At 44.1% G+C, this 18,209-nt stretch overlaps 1 protein-coding gene across 2 annotated transcripts in view; it reads left to right on the forward strand.

Annotated features, from left to right (window-relative positions):
• The window catches only part of LOC137379805 (leucine-rich repeats and immunoglobulin-like domains protein 3), a 78,251-nt gene that overhangs the window by 41,026 nt on the left and 19,016 nt on the right, over positions 1 to 18,209 (forward strand). Inside the window, exons 4-8 of one of the 2 annotated variants that reach the window (XM_068051182.1) lie at positions 5,413 to 5,541; positions 7,278 to 7,421; positions 7,589 to 7,732; positions 8,149 to 8,292; positions 13,558 to 13,701. In XM_068051182.1, the coding sequence (XP_067907283.1) occupies positions 5,413 to 5,541; positions 7,278 to 7,421; positions 7,589 to 7,732; positions 8,149 to 8,292; positions 13,558 to 13,701 (705 nt within the window). The remainder of the gene's footprint in view (positions 1 to 5,412; positions 5,542 to 7,277; positions 7,422 to 7,588; positions 7,733 to 8,148; positions 8,293 to 13,557; positions 13,702 to 18,209) is intronic. The other variant, XM_068051183.1, reaches the window with a different exon arrangement.

Here is an 18,209-nt window from a genome sequence, read left to right on the forward strand (position 1 = left end):
TTTTTATCGGACAGAGGCTTGGAGGCAAGACTGAGACTCTGCGAAGTGTCACATCGGATTTTTAAAAAAAACTAAGGTGTCTGTGTGCCTTTTAAGAGCTGGGAAAAGGGGATTTTTCTGAACACTGAATGCTGACATTTGGTGTTTGAAGCGTGCAGGCTGTATCCAAGCAATAGGAAGACTTATGACTGTCTTGTAACATGGTTGTTGCAAGGTTTCAGTTTTCATTTTTGGCAGAGTGAAACAGCCCAGGGTGCTAGGAGCCGCTAGTAGTGAGCTGGCTGGAACCTGTGTTTGTAGACCAGAAGAAAAGACCTCGGGCTGAATTTTACCCTTGGCGGACGGGAGGTGTCCACTGACTGAAAAGTCGGTGGCGAACGCGCCTCTGCCTGGCCTGGGGATCTGGCCGGCATTTTACGGTCCCCAGGCCTTTAATTGGTCTGAGACGGGAGCGGCGGCCACTGCTGGGACTGCAACCAGCTATCGGAAGGAAGATTTTGGGGAGCCCTGGAACGAAGTTTTTGGGACCTTGTCTCGGTGATCGGTCGGGCCCCGGCAAGGCAAGAGTGGTCGATTGGTGAGACGGGGGACATATTGGGGGTGGTTGGGGTATCGGGGGCGCCCCTCCCTCGGGCACAGGACTCCTGATCCATGACACCCCCCCCCCCCCCCCCCAGGCCTTCAGAAATCTGCCTGCTTTTGTCAGGCGGCTTTACTCAGGCCTGGGCCGCCCGACCGGCCACGGGTAAAATCCTCGTGGCGGTGGATGAAGGCTCTTAAGTAGCTGTTAACTGGCCACTTAAGGGCCTGGATTGGCCTGGGGTGGGTGGGCTGTTTTTCGCCGCTGCCACCCTGTGTAAAGTGGCAGTGGGAGCAGGTTGGGAAGGACCCCTGGAGCCTTCCGCTCAATTTTATGCCCTTCCTCCTTCTCCCATCTTCCTGCTCTTTTTGGGGGCGCAGGGGGTGTAAAATTTGGCCCCTACACTCTGAAAAATAAGCCTTGCATCTCTTCAAAAGAAATTTACGTTTAAAGTGTGGTTTCTGAAGAGAGAGAAAAGACCCAGGAGAAGAGCAGTTGCTACACTCTGGAGGAACACTGCTTTGGAGAAAGGAAGCCTTGTGTTTCGGGTGTGGCAGATGGCTGTTGCCTCCACTCTCAAGAATCCCTGCCTCAAGAGTGTGTTTTTGAAAGATCCTGAAATCTCAAAGTTTTTACTGTTCGACTGTTAATTTAAAATTTAAGTAGACCTGTTGCTACAATCGTTTGCTGAGAGATCTGTGTGACGCCTGCTGCAGATGAATTGCCTTGAACGCCTACCCATAACAGACCCATCATCAGTCTCACTTGGAGCCACTTCGAGTGGCCTCTGACTATTCAACTCTGGACACCTCACCGATCTGGAAATATCCTACCAGAAGTTACCCAGTTATTTTATTATTCCTAAGAAACCATTCTAATTCAAAACATCCTTTCAAAAACCGGTTAACCGTTGGTTAAGGGGGTTAGAAAGAATAAGAAGTTATAAAATCTCTTCATACATATAGGGCCGAATTTTAAAGGGTCCCCGACGCTGTGAACGGGGGTGCGGGGGATGAAGATCGCAATGGATGAGGCCTGCAACCGACGCCGGCAGGGCCTGTCCTGATCTCAACGGAGGTGGAGAGGCGACGTGGCAGCCCGCTCGGCGATGGGACCATGATTTCCATATGTAAATAAATTAAACTGTCTGAATTAATGAAGGTCCCATTGTGTTCTTATTTGCCGCACCGATCTTCGTACTGGCGGCTGGCAATACCGCGCCTTCAAATCCCTGTTCGGGGAAGCGTGGTGCAACTCTGTGGGGAGCAGGGAGGAGGTACTCTTCTCAGTGTGGGAGGTGGGGAGCGGGGTCAAATTGTTTGGATTGGTTGGGGGCGGGCAGTGATAGGAAGGGATAAAGGACAAAGGTTCTGAACATTTGGGGTGGGGGAAAGGTCATATATTCTCAGGTGTTCTGGAGGGGAAGGGCAGGAATGATGTGTAATGCCATGGGGGGGGTGGGGCGCGTGGCGGTGATGGTGGGAAAGGGCATGGAAAGATTTTTCTCATTCATTAATATTAACTCTAAAATGACTGTCACTTTAAAAAAAAAATTAAATGGTCATTTAGGGCTGTAAGCCCTTTAAAAATGGCACCGACACCAGCACCAGTGCATTGGCACCAGACGGTGTTGTCGGGGACGGCTTGCCTGCCCTCTCCACGTCATCGGAGGGGGTGGGGGGCAGCTGCCCCGGCCATGCTAATGAGCCGCCACATTTGGAATCGCCCCTTGTGTGAGGGCTGCCATATTTATCCTTATCGTTTAAAACTTTATTACTAAATAGTTAATTTTGTTGTTGTTTAAAGAAACCTGGTTTGGCGTACTTTATTTGGGGGGATAAATAAAGCATTTAATTTGGCAATTTTTCAGTAGTTGGGAAACTTTACTAATATGCTGTGTCCTTTGGAGTAGTGGGACTGAATTAACAGTGCATGATTCCTGCCTTGGTCATACCAGAAGCAATGTTTAATAAGACAGCCAGCACGGATTTGTTAATGGCAAACCTAACCTGATTGAGTACTTTCAGGTAACAGCAAGGGTTGATAAAAGGAGTGCAGTAGATATTGTATATATGAACTTTCAAAATGCATTTGATAACAGACCTATTCGGAAATGCAAAAGTGCATAGCAACTTGGGTAAATGATTGCCCAGGGAATAGGAGATGAAGTGTAGTGGTGAATAGATGCTTTTTTAGCTGGAGAGAAGTATGTAGTGGGGTTCCCCAAGGGTTGATGCAATGACCATTGCTTTTCTTGTTATATATAAATGATGTGGACTTGGGTATAGAGAGTGCAATTTTGAAGATTGCAGAAAATACAAAACTTGGCAATATAATAAATAGTGAACATGAGAGTAGCATATTTCAGGAGGGCGAATACTGTCTGGTGAGTTAGCCAGACACTTGGCAAATGCAATTTCATGTAGGTAAATGTGAAGTGATGCACTTAAGGAGAAATAACATGAAGAAACAATATAATCAAAATGTTACTATTTTGAGGGAGGTGCAAGAATAGGGATAGCTGGGGTGCATATTCACAAATCATGAAGGTGACAGGCGAAATTGATAAAGTGATACATGGGACTTTTGTTGTAAACAGTGGCATTGAAGCAAAAACAAGGGCCATAATTTTACGTTGTGGCGGTAACCCTGCCCATTGGCTGAAAAGTCGGGGGAGAGCCCGCCTCCGTTGGGCCTGGAAGCCATGCTGCAATTTTACATGTCCCAGGCCTTTAATTGGCCTCTGTCAGGACTCCTGCCCCTCTGAGGCAGGAAGTCCCATTTCCAGGAGCTGCCAGCCAATCAGAGGGCCAGAAGCTCTTTGGTCCCAGCAGCGCCACTGGGAGCGGTGGCTGCTACTTCTGCGACACCACCCAGCAAGAAGAGGACAATGGATATCACCCTTCATAAAGGTAAGTGGAGTTCAAGCCTCACCAGGGGCAATCAGCTGGGCGCCAGCGAGATGGATGGGAGTCTGAGAGCAGGGCAAGGGGTGTAGTTTTAACGAGGACAGCTCGTGCTGCTGGAGGGACCCTCTGTGGCTGGGGTGGGGGGTGTCTGCTGATTGGGCATCCTGTGCCCCACAATCAGCAGACACCCCCCCCACCCCAGCCACAGAGGGCCCCTCCATGCCCTGCTTCCCACTCGATTTTACGCCCCTTGCCTGCTCCCGGAAGTCATGCTGCACCTTTTCAAATCTCTCATTTAAGCCTTAGCTGGAGTATTATGTACAGTTGTGGGCACCACACTTTAGGAAAGGTGTCAAGGTCCCAGCGAGGGTACAGAGGAGGTTTACCAGGAGTGAGGGACTTCAATTACATGGAGAGATTGGAGAAGCTGGGATTGCTCTCCTTAGAACAGAGAGGGTAAGGGGAGACCGAACAGAGCGATTCAAAATTCTGAGTAGTTTTGATAGAGTAAGGAGGGAAAAGCTATGGGCTGAATTTCATCAGCGTGCTGCGCTCCATGTCGGCATGCTGTGAAAGCGGCGGCCTTCCAACAGAAGTGCCGCTGTGATATTAGTTGCGGGGGCTGATTTAAACGGAGGGGATTGAGCAGCCGTCCCCGATGCCGTCAAGGAGGCGGCTGCTGAGTTCCTGGCAACAGCATCAGGGGCCATCACCGTTTTTAACGGGCTCCAAGCCCTTCAGGTAAATTTAAATATTTAAAGCGGTGTAGGAAAATTTTTATTTCAAATAAAAATGTAAATAATGCAGGCCCTTTCCCAGCCGCCACAATGGTATATTTACAGTCTTTTGTGTTTGTAATGTATTTTACTCCCAGCAAGGACTCTTTTTTTTTTCCTCTCCACTTTTGCCCTTCAACCCCTTCCCACCATCCCCACAACATACTGTTCCCCGCTCCCTCACCCCTCCAGCCCTGACAATTTTATTCCTCCCCCCATCCACCAGTTTCTTGCCTCGGAAGTCTGTACGGAATTCCAAAGGCACGCGAGTTGTGATCGGCGGCCGTAAAATTGGCATGGGACGAGTGCCGCCAGCAGGTAAGTTCATTTGCATCTTATTAATAATCATTGAAATATTTAGATGACGGCTCTGCCGCCAAGTGGCGGGGGGCTGCACCGAGATCCCCCCGCCACTGGTAGTGTGCAGCGGGCCCTTCTTGACGTCGGGGGTCGAGGCGGGACTCTCGTGGCAGAATTTTACGGACCTCGTGACCCACAGTGTCAAGGGTCTGGTAAAATTCAGCCCTATTTCCTCTGGTAAGTGGGTCAGTAATCAGAGGTCATAGATTTAAAATAATTGAGCGTTATTAAGGTCTGGAATGCACTACCTGAAAGGGTAGTGGAAACAGATTCTACAGAAACATTTAATAGACAAGTGGACTAGTACTTGAAGATAACTAATTTGCCTGGTTATGGGGAAAAGGCTGGGGTGTAGGACTAAATTGAGCAGCTTGTTCAAAGAGACAGCACAGACATGTCAGGTTAAATATTAGTATAAATCAAGTCCCTTTATAAACACTCAGAGAGAGCTGGTGAGTTCCAGCCTGCCACAAGTAAGTTGTCAAACGTTTTCAATATTCTACCGTTTTTATGGCCTTCTGAACTTGTACTGCTATGTTATGAATAACGAAGATAAATTTTTTTTCTTAGCGCTACATCAATCTGGATTTTCTTTTCCCAATTTCTTGTCTACAGCTATAATCTACGCTATTGTGTTGCACCACCCTTCTGACAACTTCAGTACTGACACTAAACGACTGTTTAATTTACATTTAGTATTTAAAAAATTAATTGTAAGAATTTCTTTATTTAAAAAGGTTGCATCTCTAAAATTAGTTTTTGTTCATCGATATTATTTTCTCTGCAGATCTAATAACAAAATTGTTGAGGTACAGTCTGAACAACTGACACCATTTCAGTCCATGGAAACACTGGACCTCAGTAACAATCACATTTTTGAATTGAATACATTCCCTCCTCTACAGCTTCGATATCTGTAAGTATATTGGATAGTTTCAAATGTATTTCTGATAGTCGTGCTGAAGGAATGTGCTTTAGTAGACAGGTAGCAGTTCAAATTGAGCAGAAAGATCTAAATATTACAGGAACCTTTTGACCTGACTTTGTTCAAAATGTAGGACCTTATTTATTTTACAGGGCTGCCTTTCATCCTACAATTCCTGTTGAATGTATTAAATCTCCCTTGGAAGAATGCTTCCTGAGATTTCCCCAAGCCCCGTGCTATTAATGGCAAATACAAAAAGTAGCCACGACGACAGCTTGAACGTATTCATTTGTCTATTTAATATAGAGTAGTACCCCAAGTCTTTTCACTGAGTTGCAGTCAGAAAAAAATGGACTTTGAGCCAATGGAGGAGATATTGGAAGGAATGGTTTTTAAGGAGGGTAATGATGGTAGAGAGGCCAGAGGAGATGACATGACTGAGAGGATGGCTGTGAATATTGTGGGGACAGAGCTGAGACAGAGGTTTTGGCAGGTTAGGAGAGCAGTGAATTTAGAGGAGAGGGGACAGTGGGGAACTGAGTCATGGCTAAACATGACCTTCCAGTTACACTGGAGAGCTTCTAAGACTTTCCCCTAGTTATCCACAGCAGCAATTCTGTGAGATATGGAGGTTATTCAGCCACAGACCTGCTGAAGTTTGTATTACAAGGAAGTTTAAGTAGCATCTTCTGGTTTGCTGATGAAGGAATTATCAACATTGAGAATTAGTGTAGGTTTTATATTTGTTACATCAGTATAAATGTCATGCATGCGACCTTTCTACCAGGAAGACGTTCCAGGAGTTTATAATTCACAGATGTCTTTCTGAAGATGAAACCTATATGCTGGATTATAGTGAAATATGATTGCCTAGATCCTGCACAATTAGAGTTGCCACAATGCAGGTTGATTTTTGTACAGTAGCATTGTTAACCAAGTTATTGTGTAGCCAACTCATAACTTGAATTAAGCAACTTATTTTCCTTGACTAAAATTGTCTTTAACAAGAGCAGACTGTATCTCGATGTTTTACAATATCACAATGGACAGTACTTCATGTATAATATAAATGCTTGTGAATGATGGGAAGAGAGATATTTTATCGTGAGGGTATTGCTATATATGCATTCATTTCCTGAAGTGGTTTTCCCATTGAGTAAAATGTAGTGATAAAACAGACCTTTTTGATAAGTTTAATATATTTACGTCCATTAAGCACAATATGTGCTTTTTTCTTTCTTGCTAAAATTACCCCTCGTTTGAGGGGGATGCTTCTGCTGGGGTGCATTTTGGGTGCTGGTTACCATTCTAACCTTTGCTTAAATAACCACGTTTCATATGTTGGCAAGCAGTTTGATTTTGGGCAGCCACAGTTGAGGTCAGTCTTCTCATTTTCTAGCAGGGGTCACTTGATGGAGATAATCTGGTGTGAGAATGCTGTCTGATTTTCCGCTTTCTAACCAAAGGCACCTAAGTCAATTGTCGTGACCTTGCTGTCGTCTGGGCAGGAATTGGCTAATTCAGCACAGACTAGGAATCGAAGCTAAGATTTTGGATTTGTATCTTATGAATGGAATGACATCTGTTTTTTGATACTTTTGGAAGAGGGAGGGGGGAGAACCTATGACTAGCCTGAGAAATCTGATTACATTTGTTCAGTAAATGCTCTTACAAGTGTCTGTGGAATAATTTTACAGATATCTAATCATCAGTATGTTATTGCTTAGGTACATCAACAATAACAAGATACCTTCTCTGGATCCTGGTTGTTTTGACAATCTTTCCAACACACTTCAAGTCCTAAAATTAAACCGGAACAAAATTTCAGCTATTCCTTCCAAGATGTTTAAGCTGTCACATCTTCAGCACTTGTAAGTTCATTTTATATCTCAATTAGAAAAAAGTATCAAATTTGAGTTGCAACTATACATGCGAATTTCTGATTTAAATACTCATTCTGCTTTCCCTTTTTCAGTTTTGTTTAAAGCAGAAAAATTTGTTGCTTTTCAAAACCAGTCGTTTTTTTATTTTGTTGCAGGGAACTCAGCCGCAACAAGATTAAAAAAGTGGATGGCCTTACATTTCAGGGACTTAATGCTTTGAAATCTCTTAGATTACAAAGAAATGGCATTAATAAACTCATGGATGGAGCTTTCTGGGGACTGAGTAACATCGAGACCTTGTGAGAACTGTTTTTAATTATTTATTATTTAGCATGGTTTTTGCATGAAAAATTAGTAAGCTCAAAATAGAATGGATTTGTGAATCTTGGATGCAATAAAATATTTTATTTTCAGATGTTCACAAGTTATAGAACTGCTTCATTTGAGTTTTAACCAAAAAGTTTTTTTTAACAAAGTACTTGGTTCAGCAAAATATGTTTTAAAAAATTGTTTGTAACATGAGCTGCTTTCTACCTTCTTGGCCTGGCAGCTTTGGCAATGGACTCTCATTCCAGAGAATCCAGCCACATGGCCTCAATCTTTTAAATTGCCTTTGCCAAGCTTTTTAACTGTGTAACAAGCAGGTAAAAGTAATACTAAAACCCTATTTTTCAGGATAATGCAAGTTAATATTTTTGTTAAATTTTTTTTTCAGACAACTAGATTTTAACAATTTAACAGAAATAACGAAAGGATGGTTGTATGGCTTGCTGATGTTGCAGCAACTTAACCTCAGCCAGAATGCCATCAACAGGATCAACCCAGATGCCTGGGAGTTCTGCCAGAAACTCAGTGAGCTGTGAGTAGCTTTTATTCCAGTCCAGTTTCAGTGTAGACATCAAGCCAAAATGTTTGCTTTGTGTTTGAGAGTATTTTTCATTACAAAGTTTTTATGAAGATGACCAAAGCAATGTTTCTTATGAGAGGTAAGATGTAAGATTTCTTTTCAAACCACTTGTTTGTTGTGCTGTGGGTGAGATTTGTTTTTCTTTTTAACTCTTGAGATTTGTAGTAATCTAATACCCTGTAAAATGTAAAAATGATAAACAACTAGGCATCTTGGTGAAAATCTTATACCAGTTATGGAATGGTTTATATCTTGCACTTAATGAGGTCCTACCTGCCTGTTCACATGGATATAAAGACCCCAAAGGCACCATTAGAAGAAAAGCGAGGAGGTTTGCTGAATTCATGGCCAACATTCATTCCTCCCTCAACCATCAAAAACAAATTAACTGGCCATTCGTCTCATTTTACTTTTTGTGGTATTTTGCTGTGTGCAGTTGGTTGTGCATTTGTCTATAAAGCAACAGTGACTGCACTTCAAAAGTTATCCATTGGCTGTGAAGCTTTTTGGGGTATCCCAATGATTTGGTGATGGGATGTATAAAGCTATTTTTTCGTAAAGTTACTTAACTTATAATGATCTTTGCTTAGAATTGTCTAGAAATTAGTTACTTGGATAATAATTAATTGCAATGACAATAATCCCCACATTCCAGCATGGAAGCTGTGCCCAAAGGAAGCACTGGGTGAAGAATCAGGGCGATGAATTGTTGAATGCTGACTGGCAAGTGGCTTGGACCTCTAATGATGGATATTTTTAAATTCCTTTATCAGGGGATTTTTGGAGTCTGGGGAGAGGGTCCTGGGAAATTCTCACTCCCTTACAGGCAGTGGCCTGACAAATAGATGCCAAAGAAGTACCCCAAGTGATCCTTTCACCCACCAGCCCCATGTACTCCTAATGACCATGCATCCCTGTTGGGAATGTCTGTGTTGGAGGGTAGGTAGACACAAGGACTTACCACCTGTGGTATTTTGGGGCTGTTCACTTTAAACAAGCATTCTAATGAGAGCACTATCCATTAACCAGTATATATTGTGGCACGTCCAACAGTAGCTTAGTTTATGAAGTTTGTGCAAAATTACATCCCTAGTTACACCAAGTTTCACAAAGCCTGTATAAGTTGCTTTAGTTTAAATGGAGACTGTTGCTAGTGTGAAGATCATAGCAACAGCTCAAGGCAGGAAAAGATCTTTGGCCTATCTAGCTAGCCCACCTGTCCACAGTATTCCCTTGGTGCATATCTGTTAATCCTGAGTCCCATGTTAATACTTAGGTTGTTTCTTTACATCTCTGCCTGCAAATGACCTGTCATCGTAAGATGCGTATACATTTTAATTTGGTTTCCAGGAGCTGGTAAAACTGGGTTTGCTGCCGTGCTACAGAGTATTGATTTAACAGTATAATATCAGGAGCTGGATTAGAATTAAAAGAACAATATAAAAGCAACTTTCCAATTCTACTAAGCAGGAATTAATGAAACTCTTAGGTCTCCCGTGGGACAATTTAGAATGTATCTAGCAATGAGCCTTGAAGCAAAAGCCTCCTATTAGCTTTCTGGCTCACTGCTACTACAATGCAAAACAGACTCAAGTGTATAACTGACTGCTTAAACTTGAACAGTTGCAGTTGTGCTGAGATTTAAAGAAATCAATTCTACTTAATTTTGTCAATTAAACACTGCTAGATATCTGCTGGGATAGCTAAACTTTTAAGGTTTTTTTTTCCTTTCTCCCTTCAATTTTTTTTTACAAGTTCTCTCCTGAAAGCATTCCACTGTTTGTCATTATTTGGCTTGAGTTGAGGAACAGAGGAGGGAAAGGGGGGTGGGGGGGGGTGTTGTTACATTGTTGGGAGTTTTTTTTAATAGAGCTCCAAACAGCGAGGAGATAGGTGAGCACATTTGTCGGCAAGTTTCAAAGGTGTGTAACAAAAATAGAGTAGTAATGTTAGGAGACTTTAATTACCCTAATGTAGACTGGGAAAAACGTATTGCTAAGGTTAGAGAAGGAGATGAATTTATGATATGTGCACAAAAAAACTTTCTGGATACAATATGTCTGCACTTTAACAAGGAAGGAAGCTTGTTAGATCTGGATCTGGGAAATGAAATAGGGCAAATGGAGGGTGTTACAGTAGGAAATCATCTAACTAACAATGACCACAACATAATTTGTTTTGGAGTAATTATGAAAAGAGATCAGAGGTAAAAATGCTCAACTGGAGAAGAACTAATCTCTGTGATTTAAGAATGGACCTAGCACAAGTAGATTGGAAAAGGGCGGCGCAGTGGTTAGCACCACAGCCTCACCGCTCCAGCGACCCGGGTTCAGTTCTGTGTCCTGCCTGTGCGGAGTTTGCAAGTTCTCCCTGTGACTGCGTGGGTTTTCGCCGGGTGCTCCAGTTTCCTCCCACAGCCAAAGACTTGCAGGTTGATAGGTAAATTGGCCATTGTAAATTGCCCCTAGTGTAGGTAGGTGGTAGGAGAATGGTGGGGATGTGGTAGGGAATATGGGATTAATGTAGGATTAGTATAAATGGGTGGTTGTTGGTCGGCACAGTCCGAAGGGCCTGTTTCAGTGCTGTAACTCTTATTAAAAAAAAAAAATGAATACAGGTTAAGGCAGTAACACATCAGTGGGGGGCATTCAGGGAAGAGAGTTCAAGTGCAAACTACAAACTAGGTATATTCCCTTGAAGGAAAAAAGACGACGGTGCATTACAGCACTGAGGGTATGGCATCAAGGAGTCCAGTTTGGGTTCCATCAAGACGATTTGGCTCTAGACCTCGTTGCAGCCTTGATCCAAACATGGGCAAAAGAGCTGAATTCCAGAGGTGAGAGTAACTGCTCATGACACCAAGGCAGCATTTGACAGAGTGTAGTATCAAGGATCCCTAATAACATTTAACTCATTGGGAATCCGATGGAAAACTCCTCACTGGTTGGAGCCCTAACTAGCACAAAGGGATATGGTTGTGGTACTTGGAGGCCAATCAACTCGGCATTAGCATGTCGCTGCAGAAATTCCTCAGGGCAGTGTCCTATGCCTAACCATCTTCAGCTGCTTCATCAATGACCTGCCCTCTATCCTAAGGTCAGAAACGGGAATGTTTGCTGATGATTGCACAGTGTTCAGTTGCAGTTGCAACTCCTCCAGTAGCAAAACAGTTTGTGTCTGCATGCAGCAAGACTGGATGACATTTAGGCTGATAAGTGGCAAGCAACATTCACATCTCACAAGTGCTAGGCAATGACTATCTTCAACAAGAGAGATTGTCCAACCACCTCCCCTTGACATTCAGTGACATTACCATTGTTGAATCCCCCACCCATCACATCTTAGAGGTCACCATTGACCAGAAATTTAACTGAACCAGCCACAGAAATACTGTGGCTATAAGAGGAGGTCAGAGACTAGGTATTCTGAATTGAGTAACTCCTGACTCCCCAAAGTTTTTCCCCATCTGCATAGCACGAGTCAGGAGTGTGTTAAATACTCTTCACTTGCCTGGATGAGTGCAGCACCAACAACACTCAAGAAGCTCAACACCATCCATCACCTTAAGCATCACTCTGTCCACCACCAGCAAGTCGTGGCTGCAGTGTGTATCTTCTACAAGATGCACTGCAGCAACTTGCCCATGCTTCTTAGCACCTTCCAAACCTACAACCTCTACTGCTTAGAAGATCAAGGGCAGCAGGTGCATGGGAACACCACCACCTGCACGTTCCCTCCAAGTTGCACATTATCCTAACTTGGAAATATATTGCCTTTCCATCACTGTTGCTGGGTCAAAATCCTGGGACTCCCTACCTCACAGCATTGTGAACTACCTAAACATACGGACAGCAGTAGTTCAAGAAGGAGGCTGACTGCCACATTCTGAGGCACAATTAGGGATGGGCAATAATGTTGGCCTTGCTTATTTCCATGCCTACTTCCCATAAATGAATTCCAAAAAAAAAGTCCAAAGCTAATGTGCCCTTGATGACAAAGGATATAAAAATTAAAATAAAACCCAGAAAGGAGGCTTACGAAAATTGTCAGAAGATTCAATTAATAACCAGGAAGTTCTGGAAAGTACAGGAGGGAATTGAAAAAGTTAATGCAGGAGACAAAAAGGTGTTGTAAGAAAAGATTAGCAGGCAACAATAAATTGAGTTTTAGAATATTTTATAAACATACAGGGGTGGAAATTTGTCTCAGGTGATGGTGCAAAATGGCGGCATCAGATAAGGTGGTTAAAAAAGCATATTGGTTACTTTGGTTTATGAATAGAATGTAAAAGCAAAAAGATCACGCTGGAACTTTATAAATCACTGGTTCAGCCTCAGCTGGCATATTGTGGCTAATTTTGGGCACCACGCTTCAGGAAAGATGTAAGGCATGAGAAAGGGTACAGAGGATGTTACTAGGCATGAGAGACTTCAGTTATGAGGAGAGGTTGGAAAGGTTAGGACTGTTCTCTTAGAACAGATAACATTATAGAGGCTTACAGAATGATGAGATGTTTGTTAGAGATAAAAGACTCCTTCTGGTGAGTGGTTCAGTAACCAGAGATCATAGATTCAAAATCATTTGCAAAAGATCTAGAGCAGAGATGAGATTTTTTTTTCGAGTTTATTTGATCTGAAATGCTCTACCTGAAAAGGAGATGGAAGCTGACTCCATAAATAATTTTAAGCGGGCGGTAGACGGCTATTTGAAGATGAAGAATTTACAGGGTTACGGACAAAGAGTGGATGTGGGACTAAGCATGACTGCTCTTTTAAAGAGCTAGCACAAGCCGACTGGCCAAATGGCCTCCTTCCATGCTGTAAGTTTCTTTGGTTCTGTGATTATCCTGTGTGACCCTAGACAATACCTGTGGGCTATCTGACTGTTGGGGTGGAGTGGAGAGAAGGGAAGCCTCCACAGCTAAGCTTGAAATAGATGAGGATACATCCTCCAGCAAGGGCAATGAGAGGTTTAGGGTGGGAATTCAAGAGCTTTCCACTCTCTCCCAACCCAGGGATGCTGAAACTAATTGTAAAACGCTGCTGCCACATCATATAAGTTTCTACGGTCCTGTTTCTACGGTCCAGCTGGCCACTAGGTAAACTTGTTGAACCATAGGAAAGATATCAAATTTGAGATTACTTAACTGCAACAGGTATGAATCTATATACATTTATTTTCTGTTTACAGTGTTAAATTTATTTTTCCCATTGACAGAGATGTTTCATTCAATGAGTTAACGCGTCTAGAAGATTCTAGCTTTGTTGGACTGAGTCTCCTTGGACAGCTGTATATCGGAAACAATCAAGTGAGCTACATTGCTGATGGTGCCTTTGGAGGACTTTCCAGCTTGTACAGCCTGTAAGTTTTGTATATCTGTGCTCTGTTTGTTTTTGTGGGAAAACCAAAGTGGTGTATGTGTTAAACATATTCAGTCTACATTTAAAGACATCTGAAGAAGGGTCACTGACCTGAAACATTAACTCTGCTTCTCTCTCCACAGATGCTGCCAGACCTGCTTAGTATTTCCAGCATTTCTTGTTATTTTATATTTCCAGCATCCGCAGTATTTTGCTTTTATTCAATCTACATTTGCCAGGCTTTTTTCTTGTGCTTGCGCACCAGTCAGATTTCTGCCCCTGCTACCATACTGACACGGCTCTTATCAGTGTCGCAAATGATATCCTGTGTGACTGTGGTAACATATGCCTCATTGTCCTTCTCAACCTATCTACATGATTGACCACACCATCCTCTGTCATCCAGCTGGGTTGGACTGCATTTGCCTGGTTTCATTCTGATCTATCCGGTCATAGGTAGAAAATCACCTTCGATGGTTTCTCTTGTCACACTTGCACTGTTATGTCTGGAGTCCCCATGGATTTACCCTTGGTCCCCTCTGATTTCTTATCTTGGTGCTGCCCTCAGTGACTGCATTCAAAAGCACAACTTTAGTTTCCACATGTACACAGAGGACACACAGCACTACCCCACCACCACCTCTCTTGATCCTGCCATTGTCTCTAAATTGTTAGGTTGCTTGTCCAACATCCAGTCGGCACTGAAAATGACACACCCTGCCCAGTCAACCCTGCAAAGTCCTCCTCACTAACACTTGGGGTCTTGCGCCAAAATTGGGCGAGCGGCCCCACAGACTAGTCAAGCCTGTCATAGTCATACCCACCGAACCATACCTTAAAACCAATGCCCCAGACTCCTCCATCACGATCCCTGGGTATGCCCTATCCCGCTGACAGGACAGATCCACCAGAGGTGGCAGTACAGTGGAAAAAATTGTAAGGAAATGGCCAGGGAGTCCTCAACATTGACTCCAGACCCCTTGAAACTTCATGGCATCAGGTCAAACATAGGCAAGGAAACCTCCTACTTACGGTCCTCCCTCAACTGATGAATCAGTGCTCCTCCATGTTGAACACCAGTTGGAAGAAGCACTGAGGGTAGCAAGTACACAGAATGTACTCTGGGTGGGGGACTTTAATATCCATCATCAAGAGTGGCTCAATAGCACCACTACTGACTGAGGTGGCCAAGTCCTGAAGGACATGTCTGCCAGATTGGTCCTGCGGCAGGGGGTGAGAACCAATGTGAGGGAAAATCCTACATGACCTCTTCATCACCAATTTACCTGTCGCAGATGCATCTCGCCATAACATCACTGGTAAGAGTGACCGTGGCATAGTCCTTGTGGAGGCAAAGTCCCGCCTTCACATTGAGGACACGGTCCATCGTGTTGTGTGGCACTACCACAGTACTAAATGGGATAGAATAAGGGACAGGCCATTTAAGACAGATGAGGAGGAACTTTTTTTACTCGGAGGGTGGTAAATCTTTGGAATTCCCTATTCCAGAGTGCTGTGGACGCTTAATCATTGAGTGTATTCAAGACAGAAATCTCCAGATTTCTGGATACCAATGACATCAAGGGATTTGGGGATAGTGAGGAAAAATGGCATAGAGGTAGATGATCAGACGTGATCTGTCTGAGTGGCGGAGCAGGCTCGACAGGCCAGATGGCTTACTCTTGCTCCTCTTTCCTATGTTCCTAATCAGAATAGATGTAGCTGTTCAAGCTGGGCATCCACAAAGAACTGTGGGCCAATTGCTGCAGCAAAATTGCATTCACCCACAACCTGTAACCCCATGGCCTGGCTTATCTCTCACTCTGCCATTACCATCAAGCCAGAGGACCAACCGCAGTTCAATGAGACGTGTAGGAGAGCGTGTCAGGAGCAGCACCAGGCATACCTAAAAATGCAGTGCCAACCTAGTGAAGCTACAACATAGGACTACATGCATGCTGAACAGCAGAAGTAGTATATTGTAGGCAGACCCAAGTGATCCCATAACCAATTGATCAGATCAATGCTTTGCCACATTTTATCATGAAGGGTGATGGACAATTAGACAACTAACTGGAGGAGGAGGCTCCAAAAACATAGCCATCTTCAATGATGGGGGAGCCCAGCACATCAGTGCAAAAGACGTGGCTGAAGCATTTGCAACCATTGTCAGTCAGAAGTGCTGAGTGGATGACTCATCTCTGCCTCCTGCTGAGGTCCCCAATATCACAGATGCCAGTCTTCAGACAATTCGATTAACTCTACATGATATCAAGAAATGGCTGAAGGCACCGGATATAGCAAAGGCTATGGGCCCTGACAACATCCTGGCTGTAGTACTGAAGACTAGTACTCCAGAACTAGCTAAGCTGTTCCAGTACAGCTGCAACACTGGAATCTACCTGCCAATGTGGGAAATTGCCCAGGTATGTCCTGTCTACAAAAAGCAGGACAAATCCAATCCAGCCAGTTATCACCCCATCAGTCTCAATCATCAGCAAAGTGATGGAAGCTGCTATCAAGAGGCAGTTATTCAGCAGCAACCTGTTCACTGCTGCTCAGTTTGGGTTCTGCCAAGGCCACTCGGCTCTAGACCTTATTATAACCGTGGTCCAAATATGGACAGAAGAGCTGAATTCCAGCGGTGAGAATGACTGCCCTTCACATCAAGGCAGCATTTGACAGTGTGTGGACTCGTAAATTGAAGTCAACAGGAATTAGGGGGAAAGCTCTCCACTACTTGGAGTCATACTGAGCACGAAGGAAGATGGTTGTCGTTGTAGCGACCAATCAGCTGAGCCCCAGGACACTGCTGCAGGAGTTCCTCAGGGTAGTGTCCTAGGCCTAACCATCTTCAGATGCTTCATCATTGACCTTCCTTCCAACAGTACGTCAGAAGTGGGGATGTTCGCTGATGATTGTGCAATGTTCAGATACTGAAGCAGTCCATGCCTGCAGCAAGACCTGGACAACATTCAGGCTTGGGCTGATAAGTGGCAAGCAAGATTTGTATCACACAAGTGCTAGGCAGTGACCATCTCCAACAAGAATAAATCTAGCCATCACCCCTTGACATTCAGTGGCATTACCGTTGCTGAAACCTCCTCATTAACATCCTGGGTGGGGGTGGGGGGGTGCAGGAAGTGGAGGGTTAGTTACCATTGACCAGAAACTTAACTGGAGCAACCATGTAAATACTGTAGCCACTAGTACAGGTCAGAGGCTAGGAATTCTGTGTTGAGTAACTCGCCTTCTGCCTTCCCAAAGTCTGTCCACCATCTACAAGGCACAAGTCAGGAATGTGATGGAATACTCTCCACTTACCTGGGTGAGTGCAACTCCAACAAGATTCAAGAAGCTCAAGCCATCCAAGAAAAAGCAGCTCATTTGATCGGCACCCCATCCACCACCTTAAACATTCCCTGCCATCTCCATTGACGCACAGTGGCAGCAGTTTGTACCATTTACAAGATGCAATGCAGCAGTTCTCCAAGGCTCCTTCAACAGCACCTTCCAAACCCGTGACCTTTACCATGTAGAAGGGCATGGGAATATCAAGTTCCCCTCCAAGTCACACGCCATCCTGACTTGGAACTATATCGCTGTTCCTTCACTGTCACCGGGTCAAAACCTGGAACAGCACTGTGAGTATATGTGCCTACACCACATGGACTGCAGCAGTGCAAGAAGGCAGCTCACCACCACCTGCTCAAGGGCATATAGGAATGGGCAATAAATGGTGGCCTTGCCAGCGACACATCCCAAGAACGAATATTAAAAAAAAGCTAATGAAACTAATTTTCCTCCAACTAAATATTGGGAAGACTGAAACATTTTCTCTGGTCATTGCCACAAACTCTGTTCCCTAGCCACCCAATTTTCCCCTCTCTCCCTGGCAACTGTTTAGTGCTGAACCTGACTGTTGGAACTCGATGATGTTTTTGACCCTGAGATGAGCTTGCGACCACATATCCGCGCCATCACCAAGACCTTCAATTTCCAACTCCGTAACGTTGCCCGACTCTGCCCCTGCCTTGTCTCATCTGCTGCTAAAATCCTCATTCATGCCTTTGTTACCTCCTAAACTTGGCTATTCCAGTATATTCCTGGCCAGCCTCCCATCTTCCAAACTCTAAATTTGAGGTCATCCAAAACTCTGCTGCCTGTGTCCTAACTCTCATGAAGCCTTACTCGCCCATCATGTCTGATCTACAGTGTCTCCTGGTCAAGCAATGCTGTGATTTTCAGATATCTGCACTCCTCCCATTCTTGTGCACCCCCGACTTTTAATCATTTCACCATTGGCGGGTGTGCCTTCAGCTGTCAAGTCCTTAAGCTCTGGAATTCCCTCCCTAAGTCTCTCCCCCCTCTTTTTTCCTCTTTTAAGGTGCTCCTTTAAATCTACCTCTTTAACCAAGCTTTTGGTCACCTGCCCTAATTATCTCCTTATGTGGCTCGGTGTCAAATTTTGTTTGGTAATGCTGCTGTGAAGCTTAGGATGTTTTGCTA

The sequence above is a fragment of the Heterodontus francisci genome, chromosome 18 (genome assembly GCF_036365525.1).
Source record: "Heterodontus francisci isolate sHetFra1 chromosome 18, sHetFra1.hap1, whole genome shotgun sequence".
NCBI lineage: Eukaryota > Metazoa > Chordata > Chondrichthyes > Heterodontiformes > Heterodontidae > Heterodontus > Heterodontus francisci.